Genomic DNA, 12364 nt, shown 5'->3' with positions numbered 1-12364 from the left:
CGCTGGAGGCCCCGCCCACCACGCGCAGGCCCTGCGGCACCTCCCAGCCCGGCGGAACGCGTCACCTTTGAGGGGGCAGGCCTGGGGGTCTGGGGCCAGCGCGCGGGAGGGACGTTTGGATGCCTCGAGGACGCCGTTCGGGCGGGGAGGGTCTCGCGGGTCCCAATGACCCACACGGGGTGGGGCCAGGGGTGGACGCTCGCCCGTACGCGGTAGCTACTGAACATGCTTGGACCAGAGTCCGATGGCAGGCGCCCCACGCAGGGGGAGCGAGGCCCAGGGTACCCCGGAGAGCCCATGGACAAGTACCAGGTGCCGAGTGTTCCCTGCGGGGAGGCGGGGGCTCCATGGGGTAACGGTCGCCAACCCTGGTGCTGCGGCCGGCGGTTCCGACCGAGGGCGGCGAGGGACCCGCCCCCTAGTCAGTGTTGGCCTCCAGCTCCTAGGTTGAACCTGAGGGGCCTCCAACGGTGACCTCCTGGGTGCCCTTTGCCACTCAGTTTCCCCCTTTGTGAATTGACTAAGGATTCTCCAGCCCTGGCTGAGTATTTGAGGGCGTGGGGCAGCTCCTCTATCCTTTGTGCCCGGGGTCTGGGCGCTTGGGTCCACCGAGGCAGGACCCCCGAAAACATCCCGAGTACGTAATTGGGAGCCCCCAGTCCCCTAAAAACACCCCTGCAGCGTGGGTCTTTGAAAGTATTTGAGACCTGAAAAATTTACAAAACACAAAAGGAAAGCTGCAAAATAAAAGTGAATGTTTAATTAAATGCTTCTATACATGATATGTAAACTTTATTAAATGTTAGATTCAGCATTTGTGAAAAACGTATTTGCTTGGAAACAGTTTGCGGATTAGATTTTTGTCACTTGGGAAGAATTGTCTTTGTGTGAGAGGACTGTAGGGCGTTGCCAGCGGTGACACAGATGAGCTTCTGGTGGCCAGATAATTTTTAAAATAAAGTTAGTTTTTGGAGAAAAAAAAATAGATCTTTCAGGAATATACCTGCTTTTGGAAAAAAAAATAGACTTGATCCAAGATACGGGTCCATTTTACTGTTTAATTTGCTGCCTGAGCCTGAACGCTCTCACACCAGCTCTGCCCTCAGCCTCTTGTGGCTTAGAACAGCAGTCCCCGGCCAGGCTTGGTGGGTCACACCTGTAATCCCAGCACTTTGGGAGGCCATGGCGGGCGGATCACCTGAGGTTGGGAGTTCGAGACCAGCCTGACCAACATGGAGAAACCCCGTCTCTACTGAAAATACAAAATTAGCCGGGCGTGGTGGCACATGCCTGTAATCCCAGCTACTCGGGTGACTGAGGCAGGAGAATTGCTTGAACCCAGGAGGCAGAGGTTGTGGTGAGCCGAGATAGCGCCATTGCACTCCAGCCTGGGCAACAAGAACAAAACTCTGTCTCAGAAACAAAATACAACAAAACAAAACAATCCAGCAGTCCCCAACCTTTTTGGCACGAGGGACCAGTTTTGTAGAAGACAATTTTTCCACAGACGGAGGCGGGAGGATGGTTTCGGGATGATTCAAGCACATTACACTTAGTGTGCAGTTCATTTCTATTATTATATTGTAATACATAATGAAATAATTACACAACTCACCATAATGTAGAATCAGTGGGAGCCCTGAGCTTGTTTTCTTGCAACTAGACAATCCTCTCTGGCGATGATAGGAGACAGTGACAGATCATCAGGCATTTGATTCTCATAAGGAGTGTGCAACCTGGATCCCTCACGTGCACTGTTCACAATAGGGTTCACACTCCTATGAGAATCTAACGCTGCTACTGAGCTGACAGGAGGTGGAGCTTGCGTGGTAATGCGAGCCATGGGGAGCGGCTGTAAATACAGATGAAGCTTTGCTCCATTGCCTGCTGCTCACCTCCTGCTGTGCAGCCTGGTTTCCTAAACAGGTTACAGACTAGGTTGGGGACCCCAGCTTAGAATATCCAGCAGGCTGCTCACAAGGCTGGATTACAGACTCCTGAATCTTTTATAGGCTCCGAGAGTCCCTAGGCTCAGGCTTCCTCCTCTGGATCCTGCCCTCCCTCCCCCAATCCTCAGATGCATGTTAGCCTCCAGCAATCTCCGGCCCAGCCCCCTGCCCCATAGCACTTGGTCTCTGCACAGAGTTCTGACTTGGTGGCCATCTCTCTGCAAATTTGTCTCAAATCACAGGCTCTAAGGTCAGACCCCCAGAGTTACCCCAGGCAGTGTCCTGCTTTCTAGTGACATAGCCTCAGGCAAGGACCTAGCTCCTTGTGCCTCAGTTTTCCCCAATGTAAACACAGAGGTAGCAATGGTGTCAACTGCATAGGGTGGCTGTGAAGTGCTTGGCACCATGCCAGGCACACAATGGCTTCCTGATTGTACCAGCCACAAGACTGGTTACTTTCTTGTTTGAAGCCAGTTTGGAGGTGGATGCTGGAAGCTGAGGTCACAGGGGTCTACAGAGAGTGAATAAGCCCTTTTCCTCTGGGAGGTTCTTGCTTTTGAGTGCCCAGCTGGTCCTCATTGCAGTTTGGGGGGAGGGATACAGGGTTGTAGAAGAAAGAGCTCCAGAATCAGCCCCAAATAGGTGAGATCAGAGTCCTGCCACTGGAAGGCTTCTTGCCCTCCTTGGGCCATTTCCTCTATTGCAAGATGGGGTGGAGCCACTTGCTCTGCCAGCCTGACGGGAGTTACCGGGGCTGGAAAAGGAGTTGGAGCTGGGCTTCTGGAAAGGGATGATTTGTGTGCATTTCCTGAAAGCTTCTCTCTTCCTTGCTGGTAGGTTTTGTACCAGCTGATTCCTGGGGCCTTGGGGGTGAACCTGGTGGTGGAGGAAATGGAAACCAAAGTCAAGCGTGTGATAAAGCAGGTAAGAGGCCAAGCCTGTGCATCCCATGCCAGGTGGCTCTGTGGCTGTGATTTTCCCCAATACAAGCTCTTCCCATGTTGGAGAAGCTTCCTGGTGCGGCAGCTGGATTCCTCGCTGCCAGCACTCACAGAGACAAATCTGGTTGGGGTAGACGTGGGGGTGCGTGTAGCTCTGTCACCTTGATGGGGAAGCAATGCTAATTTTTACTCCAACACCACCACCTCCTACCATTTACACATCACGTGCTGTATGCCAGGCACCGACTCACTTCATCTCCCGTCAACCCTGTAAAGCAGAAACAACGACCGTGTTTGTAGCCAAAGACAGTGAGGCTCAAGGCAGCACCAGACTAGCCAAGGTCACACAATTTCCCAGAGGATTTGAATTCAGGCCACCTCACTGGGGGACACCATGCTACCCAGTGCTGGGTCACCAGTTTTACCAAAAGGGAGCCAGGCCCAGAGAGGATGGGGACTGGCTCAAGGTCACACAGGGCTAAGGTCACACACCAGGCCCTGAGCCCTTCCACCGCACTCCTCACCAGGGCTAGCAGGGCATAGGGAGGTGTAGGCCTGCAGGAGGACAGCCCTTTGTGTGTCTGAGACAGGGAGGTCCAGATCAACAGAGGGACTAGGGTGAGAGAGCTGCTGCAAGAGTCCCTGGCACACCCTCCTCTCTGTGGTGGTGGCAGGGACCCAGCAGATTTAGGGCTGGCTGCGCAGGAGGAGCCTTGTCAGAAGCCGCTACCGGGCCAGGCCTCAGTCTGTGCAGCTCCGCAGCCTCACCCTGAATGGTTGGGCGTGGAGTCCTTGCCCCTGCCCTGCTCCCTTGCTGGATGTCTGTGGGGTTGGCCCCCTTATCTCACAAGCCACTGAGGCAGGGTGGCTGACTGCTCTCTGAGCAATTAAGGAGCTTTTTTCTGTGTGTGTGTGTGTTTTTTTTTCGGAGATAGAGTCTTGCTCTGTCGCCCAGGCTGCAGTGCAGTGGTGCGATCTCAGCTCACTGCAACCTCTGCCTCCCGGGTTCAAGCAATTCTCCCGCCTCGGCCTCCCAAGCAGCTGGGACCACAGGCACACGCTGCCACGCCTGGCTAATTGTTTATATTTTAGCAGAGACGGGGTTTCACTGTGTTGCCCAGGCTGGTCTCAAACTCCTGAGCTCAGGCAATCCGCCCGCCTCGGCCTCCTAAAGTGCTGGAATTACAGGCGTGAGCCACCGCACACAGCCTGAGGAGCTTTTAAAAATGGCAGCCGTGACTAGGCACGGTGGCTCATCCCTGTAATCCCAGCACTTTGGGAGGCTGAGGCAGGTGGATTCCTTGAGGTCAGAAGTTCGAGAGCAGCCTGGCCAACATGGTGAAACCCCATCTCTACTAAAAATACAAAAATTAGCCGAGCATGGTGATGAGTGCCTGTAACCCCAGCTACTTGGGAGGCTGACGCTGAAGAATCACTTGAACCCGGGAGGCGGAGGTTGCAGTGAGTTGAGATTGCGCCACTGCACTCCAGCCTGGGTGACAGAGCCAGACTCTGTCTAAATTAATTAATTAAATTAAAAATAAAAATATCAGTCAATTATTTCTAAATAAAAATTGGGGAAGGAGAGTGTAGGTAGGAGTTTATGGATTCTTCCAGTCTTTTTTTCCTGAGAGTTTGTAAATTTTTTTGGATTTAGGAGAATGGTATTGTTAAAGTTGATAGCATGCTTTTTATATTGCAAGCATTCCCACAGCCTCCTCCTCTCCTGGCTCTGGCAGCTGTGTGGCCTCCCGTCTTGCTTGATGTGCTGTAGCTGACCCAAGTCATCCCTATCACACGGGCTGAGCATTGAGCTTGTTCTCAATTTTTCTCTTTGTGTAAACAGCTCTGATAAAGATGCTTATAGCATTATGGGTTTTTTTTTTTTTTTTTTTTTTGGCATCCATGATTTCCTTAGGAAAAATTCCTAGGAGTGAGATTTCTGGGTCATACAATGTAACTTTTTTTTTTTTTTTTTTTTTTTGAGATGAACTTTTGCTCTTGTTGCCTAGGCTGGAGTGCAGTGGTGTAATCTCGGCTCACTGTAACCTCTGCCTCCCAGATTCAAGCGATGCTCCTGCCTCAGCCTTCCTGAGTGGCTGGGATTACAAGCCTGTGCCACCACGTCTGGCTAATTTTGTATTTTTAGTAGACAGGATTTCTCCACTAACATGGAGAGGATGGTCAGGCTGGTCTCGAACTCCCGACCTCAGATGATCCGCCCGCCTTGGCCTCCCAAAGTGCTGGGATTACAGGCATGAGCCACCACAGCCAGCCTTTTTTTTTTTTTTTTTTGAGACGGAGTCTCGCTTTTGTTGCCCAGGCTGGAGTGCAATGGCATGATCTTGGCGCACTGCAACCTCCTTCTCCCAGGTTCAAGTGATTCTCCTGCCTCAGCCTCCTGAGTAGCTGGGATTACAGGCATGTGCCACCACACCTGGCTAATTTTGTACTTTTTTTTTTTTTTTTTTTTTGAGACGGAGTCTCGCTCTGTCGCCCAGGCTGGAGTGCAGTGGCCGGATCTCAGCTCACTGCAAGCTCTGCCTCCTGGGTTTACGCCATTCTCCTGCCTCAGCCTCCCTAGTAGCTGGGACTACAGGCGCCCGCCACCTCGCCCGGCTAGTTTTTTTTTATTTTTTTAGTAGAGACGGGGTTTCACCGTGTTAGCCAGGATGGTCTCGATCTCCTGACCTTGTGATCCGCCCGTCTCGGCCTCCCAAAGTGCTGGGATTACAGGCTTGAGCCACCGTGCCCGGCCAATTTTGTACTTTTAGTAGAGACAAGGTTTCTCCATGTTGGTCAGTCTGGTCTCGAACTCCCGACCTCAGGTGATCCGCCCGCCTTGGCCTCCCAAAGTGCTGGGATTACAGGCATGAGCCACTGTGCCCAGCCATGATGTAACATTTTTAAGCCTTTCTATATGTTTTGGCCAACTTCACCTCCTCATATGCCCCCTGGGACAGGAGGAAAGGAAGACAGGAAGGCTCACGCAGTGTCTTTGCCCTGGATTCCATGGGACAGTGCCACTGGCATCTCAGGTCTCTCTATAGATCTGGAAACAATTCACTAACTTTACATGATGGTCTGCAATCACCCCATTATAAGAGTACTTCATTCATAAGTCTTTTGAGGAACATTCTGGGTGAAGATCTGGTATTAGAGCCAGTGGTAGTATACACCTAGGGCCTGTGCCACCAAGCATGCTGCAGACTCAAAGCTCTGTGCTTCCCTTGCCACTGGGTACCCTTCCCTTTCCATGCCCCCCCCCCCGCCCACCTCCACCCGGAGAAGGCACAGGAAAGAGAGAAGAGCACCGCACATTCCATGCATGGAGACAACCTTCCCCATGTGGGTAAGGAATGAAGTGGTGCAATTGATGCTTTCCCAACCAGAACAAGATGTTCCTGTTTAAAGATGGTCTGAAAATGGATCCTTTAACTGATTTCTTGGAATTTATATTATGCTGTCCTAAACTTATCCTTGCAACAGGAGCAGAGATGTTCTCATTGCTCTAAGTATTTTTAGATCTCTGCCTTAGGAATATCTTCCGTTTGTGCCATATGGTGGGGGCAGGAATGGTGGGAGCCTGTCACTCCTGCTAAATAATGATGATGGTGGTGATGATGGCAGTGGCAATGATGGTGGTAGTGGTGGTGATGGTGGTAGCAGCTAGATGGTGATGATGGTGGTGATGGTGGTTGTGATGATGGTCATTGTGGTCATGGTGATGGTGTGATGGTGATAGTGGTGCTGGTGATGGTCGTGGTGATGTGATGATGGTGATGGTGGTGGTGATGGTGTGATGGTGTGATGGTGGTGGTGGTGGTATGATGGTGATAGTGGTAATGATGGTGATGATGGTGGTGATGATGGTAATGATGGTGATGATAGTGGTGATGGTGACAGTGGTGTTGATGGTGTGATGATGGTGATGGTGTAATGGTGATGGTGGTGGTGGTGTGATAGTGATGGTAATGATGATGATGATATTGGTGATGGCGATGATGATGGGGATAATAGTGGTGATGATGACGGTGGTGTTGATGGTATAATGGTGGTAATGATAGTGGTGGTGGTGGTGATGGTGTGATGATGGTGAAGGTGGTGATGATGGTAATGATTTTGATGATGGTGATGATTGTGTGATGATGCTGATGATGGTGGTGATGGTGATTTTGGTAGTGATGGTTATGAAGGTGATGATAGTGGTAATGGTGATGGTGATGGAGTGATGGTGGTAATGGTGGTGGTGTGATGATGATGATGGTGGTGATGGTGATGATGGTGGTGATGGTGATGATGATGGTAATGATGGTGATGGCAGTGATGGTGATGGTGGTGATGATGGTGATAATGATGACGTTAATTATGATGATGGTGGTGGTGATGGAGTGATGGTGGTAATGATGGTGGTAATGGTGGTGGTGTGATGGTGATGATGGTGGTGATGGTGGTGATGATGGTAATGATGGTGATGATGGCAGTGATGGTAATGGTGGTGATGATGGTGGTAATGATGATGTTAATGATAGTGATGACAGTGATGGTGGTGGTGATGGAGTGATGGTGGTAATGGTAGTGGTGGTGGTGTGATGGCGGTGATGGTGATGATGGTAATGATGGTGATGATGGTGGTGATGGTGACAGTGATGGTGGTGATGGTTGTGGTTGTGGTAATGATGGTGATGGTTGCGGTGGAGGTGGTGGTTGTGGTGATGATGGTAACGGTCATGGTGGTGGTGGTGATGGTGGTGATAATGGGGATGCTTTGCTACATGTTTATGAAGCTCATGCTCTTGTGCCCTTGCAGGTGGAATGCATGGATGACCATCACGCCAGTCAGGCCCTGGAGGAGGTAACTCTCAGGGTGGTTTCCCCTCTGGAAGAGCTCAATGGAGCACACACGGACTGTGTTCTGTACCTTCTTGTTGAGTGCCTGGGTGAAGGAAAGTCTAGAGGGAGGGATAGAGCATCAGCACCAGTTTTGCCTCAGCTGTGAAGCCAGCAGCCCCAGGTCGTGAAGGGAGGCCGTGCCCCAAACACTCACTGCTAAATGCAGGTGCCAACAACTTAGAACATATATTCCCAGAGAACATAAAGTTTAAATATTGGGCTGCGCACAGTGGCTCACGCTTGTAATCCCAGCACTTTGGGAGGCCGAGGCGGGTGGATCACCTGAGGTCAGGAGTTCAAGACCAGCCTAGCCAACATGGGGAAACCCCGTCTCAACTAAAAATACAAAAAAATTAGCTGGGCATAGTGGTGGGTGCCTGTAATCCCAGCTGCTTCAGGAGGTTGAGGCAGGAGAATCGGTTGAACCTGGGAGGCAGAGGTTGCAATGAGCCGAGATCACATCATTTATATTTCACCCTGGGCAACACAGCAAAACTTCGTCTCAAAAATAAATAAATATTGGCCAGGTCCCTAGGTTAATCTACCAGTAACTATTTTTTAAATATTTTTTCTTCAATATAAAATTATTAATTTCAGAAGAAAATTTTTTAAATACAGAATTGGGTTTTCTTTTGCTTTTACCCTTTTTTTTTTTTTTTTTTTTCCTTCATAGCAATGGAGTCTCACCATTTTGTCCAGGCTAGTTTTGAACTTCTGGGCTCAAGCAATCCTCCCACCTCGGCCTCCAAAGTGCTGGGGTACAGGCATGTACCACCACGCCCATACCAGAATTGTTTAACAAAGCAAATGTAAATTATCCTTCATTCTACCATTCAGAGCTGCCCAGCAGTAACATAGTCATTTACAATAATAGCAATAACAGCTCCACTTTGGTTTGATTGGCAACGCCTCTGAGTAGCCTTTCTTTGTGTTTCTTGAATTTCCCATGAGCTTGAAGGTGTCCCTTTGGATCTCATGGTCACTTGTTTGTCTTCTGGAATTGCTGGCTCTGCAGCTTGGCCAGCAAACATTATTCGGTGTATAGTGTGACTGAAGCACAGTGGTGGGCCCAGGCTACTCGGTAACAAATGGGAAGAAAGAGCATGGGGGCCCACCCAGAGCCCCACGCCACCATGGCTTTTCACGTTGCCGATTCAATTCCACGGCCCACTAGGCCAGCTGCTTTCACACCCAACCTTCCACCACAAGCAGTTGTCTGGCTCCATGTCTCTAAGGCAGCCCTGTCTGCTCCTGTTTGGGCATGTTTCAAAGCACTTTCCACCAGGGCAGGGGGCACTGGGACCTCTCTGTGGGCCCACCTCCCGGTGGCTGTACCACCTCCTCCAGCCAGCCCTGGCTGTGGCTGATCCCCACCTTCCTGGCACTGCCTGCCACAGCTCACTCAGTCCCCGTGGCATCCCTGTGAGGCAGATTCCACTGGGACCCCCATTTTCAGATGACAATATGAGGCCCAGTCACCCAGCACAGCCAGCACATGCTGGAGACAGGACTCACATTGGACTGCCTGGCTCCTAACTACCGTGCAGCCTCCCTGAGCCCGCTCCCCGGCCCGGCTCGGAGCCCGAGGCTTGCATGTTTGTTGGGATGTGTGACAGAGAAGCCGGAGCTGAGAAAGGCGTGAAGAGGCGCTGAGAAGAGGCGCTGACTTCTCCGTTTCCTCTGCTCTCATCCTGGCAGCTGATGCCACTGCTGAAGCTGCGGCACGCCCACATCTCTGTGTACCGGGAGCTGTTCATCACGTGGAATGGGGAGGTGGGTCAGAGCTGACATCTACGGGCTCAGCCGCCGCATGGTGGGCTGTGGGACCAAGCCGAGTGAGCCCAGAGCACGCCCACCCCCCACCATCAGAATAGCTCGTGTGGCAATGGCACTGCCTCTAAACGTGGCCATACCTGACTTAACACTCACTGGCGCCAGGTACCATGCTGGGGGCTTTCCGTGTGTAGTCTCATAGGAGCCCCAACAACCTCATTAGGAGGGTTTTGTTTGTTTGTTTTTTGTTTTTTTGTTTTTTTGTTTTTTTTTTTTGAGACAAAGTCTCGCTCTTGTCCCCCAGGCTGGAGTGCAATGGCGTGATCTTGGCTCACTGCAACCTCTGCCTCCCGGGTTCAAGCGATTCTCTTGCCTCAGCCTCCCAAGTAGCTGGGATTACAGGTGCGTGCCATGACGCCCAGCTAATTTTGGTATTTTTAGTAGAGACGGGGTTTCACCATATTGGCCAGGCTAGTGTCGAACTCCTGACCTTAAGTGATCCACCCGCCTCAGCCTCCCAAAGTGCTGGGATTATAGGCTTGAGCCACCACGCCTGGCCAGGAGGGGTTCTTTTGTTTTTTTTTTTTTTGAGACGGAGTCTCGCTCTGTCGCCCAGGCTAGAGCACAGTGGCCGGATCTCAGCTCACTGCAAGCTCCGCCTCCCGGGTTTACACCATTCTCCTGCCTCAGCCTCCCGAGTAGCTGGGACTACAGGCGCCCGCCACCTCGCCCGGCTAGTTTTTTTTGTATTTTCTTTTTAGTAGAGACGGGGTTTCACCATATTAGCCAGGATGGTCTCGATCTCCTGACCTCGTGATCCGCCCGTCTCGGCCTCCCAAAGTGCTGGGATTACAGGCTTGAGCCACCGCGCCTGGCCCCAGGAGGGGTTCTTAACCCATTTGACAGAAGAAGAGACAGAGGCTAACAGAAACAAGTTGCTCCAGTTTACCCAGCTAGTATGTGACCAAGTCAGAGGGCCAGGCGAGGTGGGCCTGATTCCCGGGCTCTGCACACAGCCACAGAGCTTGTCCTGGTGAGCCTGTGCCTCTGATGACAGAGTTTCTACTTTCATGGAAGGAGCTAGTTGACCCCCATCTCCACAGCCACCCGATGCAAGTGCTGTCCTGGGCCTGTGCGCCCCTTCCTCCTGCAGCCCCTGTGCAGCTTACTGACCAGCACCACATCCGTCATCACGTGCCAGGAGGGCTGCAGGGCAGGAAGCACGGTCCCTGGGCTCCTGATGGGGCCTAGGGCTCTGGTTCAGGAGCTCTCCAAGGCCACAAAGCTAGTAAACAGCTGATTGGGGATGGAGACTCAGGTCCGGCAGGCGGGTCCTGTAGGCTGGATGACTTCTTGTCTTTACAAGGAGCCGGGAGCTTTCCAGTCACTTCCAATGTGTCTGAGGCAGACAGCGGGAGGCTGAGAAGGCACAAGGGGTGCTGGAGGTAAAGAGAGGCCGAGAAGCCTTCTGCCGGGCGCCAGCCTGCATGAGATGTCCACACTGGCGTTCCCACCTGGGGCCAACAATCCCGGGTCTGAGCAGGAAAGACCCCTCACATGCTCCTTCTGCTCCAGCTGGGTCTTGGGGAGGGGACCTCACAGCATGCACTCCCAAAGACTTTTCTGAGCACCCACTAATGCTCTCAAGGAGGGTGCAGAGAAGCCAAGAGGACATCTCCCTATGGGAGGGAGCACAGAACTGGGGGCCCTGACCTGGTCTGCTGGGGCTCTGGCCAAGGCAGGCTCCTCAGAGGAAATGGATCTGAGCTGAGCCCTAAAGGGTGAGTAGTTATCCCTGTGAAGGGGGTAGGTAGTGGTCCAGGCAGAGGGGTCCAGGTGTGCAGTGGCCAGGGGACAAGTGCAGCTTTCGGGGAAGTCCAAGTAGCTTGGTGGGGATGGAGTGTGGAGTGGGGGTGGGGCCTGGGAATGGGGAGAGGAGAGAGAGGAAACTGAAGGTGGGGCGGGAGGGGCTTGTAGCCCCCTCCATTGGGCAGTGCTCCCACGACCACTGCGGATGGCAGCTGAGTGCAGGGAGGACCTGGAGCAGGCGAGCCTGTAGAAGCATGGGGGCCTGGGCATCCCCTGGATAAGGGCCTCCTGTCCCAGCAGATCTCTTCTCTGTACCTCTGCCTGGTGATGGAGTTCAACAAGCTCAGCTTCCACGAGGTCATTGAGGATAAGAGGAAGGCCAAGGAAATCATTGACTCTGAGGTAAGATCCTCTGGCATCAGGCCTGGGGCCCACCTAGACCTGTGACACAGGCCCTGCAGCACAGGGCAAAGTGACAGCAGGAAGGCAGGCACCATGGAGTCCAGCCTTGTTTTTTTCTTAAATGTATGTCTCGAGGCATTGCACCCTAGGACGTGTGTAGATCTTAAGTGCACAGTTTGATGCACTCATACAACTTCCACCCAGATCAAGGCAGAAGGCATTCCTAACCACAGAAGTTTCCCAGTCGGTGACCGTGATTCCACATTGTTCTGCCGGTTGGTCCCTGAAGTTCACGTAAATGGACTCCTCCGGCATGCCGCTGCTCCTGTCTGGTCTCCTTCCTTCAGCTGCTGCATGCACCAGCAAAGCATCTGTGCTCATTGCTTGCTGCCACTCTGCTGCCTGGCTGCCCGGCGGGCTGTATACCTAGTCTTATGTGGATAAGCATTTGGACTGCTTCCAGTTTGGGGCTATTGTGAATAAGGCTGCTATGAGCATTGCTGGAAGGCACTCACTTTTTTTTTTTTTTTTTTGAGATGGGAGTCTCGCTCTGTCGCCCAGGCTGGAGTGCAGTGGCACAATCTCAGCTCACTGCAA

General features: G+C 52.3%; 1 protein-coding gene across 1 annotated transcript in view; it reads left to right on the top strand.

Annotated features, from left to right (window-relative positions):
• The first annotated feature begins 4 nt into the window (after nucleotides 1–4).
• Nucleotides 5–12364, top strand: part of STKLD1 (serine/threonine kinase like domain containing 1) — a 30030-nt gene continuing 17670 nt past the window's right edge. The window contains exons 1-5 of the mRNA XM_030919198.1: nucleotides 5–312; nucleotides 2787–2873; nucleotides 7701–7745; nucleotides 9482–9556; nucleotides 11666–11767. Of these exons, the coding sequence (XP_030775058.1) occupies nucleotides 226–312; nucleotides 2787–2873; nucleotides 7701–7745; nucleotides 9482–9556; nucleotides 11666–11767 (396 nt within the window). The 5' untranslated portion in view covers nucleotides 5–225. The remainder of the gene's footprint in view (nucleotides 313–2786; nucleotides 2874–7700; nucleotides 7746–9481; nucleotides 9557–11665; nucleotides 11768–12364) is intronic.

The sequence above is a fragment of the Rhinopithecus roxellana genome, chromosome 16 (genome assembly GCF_007565055.1).
Source record: "Rhinopithecus roxellana isolate Shanxi Qingling chromosome 16, ASM756505v1, whole genome shotgun sequence".
NCBI lineage: Eukaryota > Metazoa > Chordata > Mammalia > Primates > Cercopithecidae > Rhinopithecus > Rhinopithecus roxellana.
The sequence above is the reverse complement of the archived record's forward strand: the minus strand, read 5'-3'. Positions and strand labels throughout refer to the sequence as shown.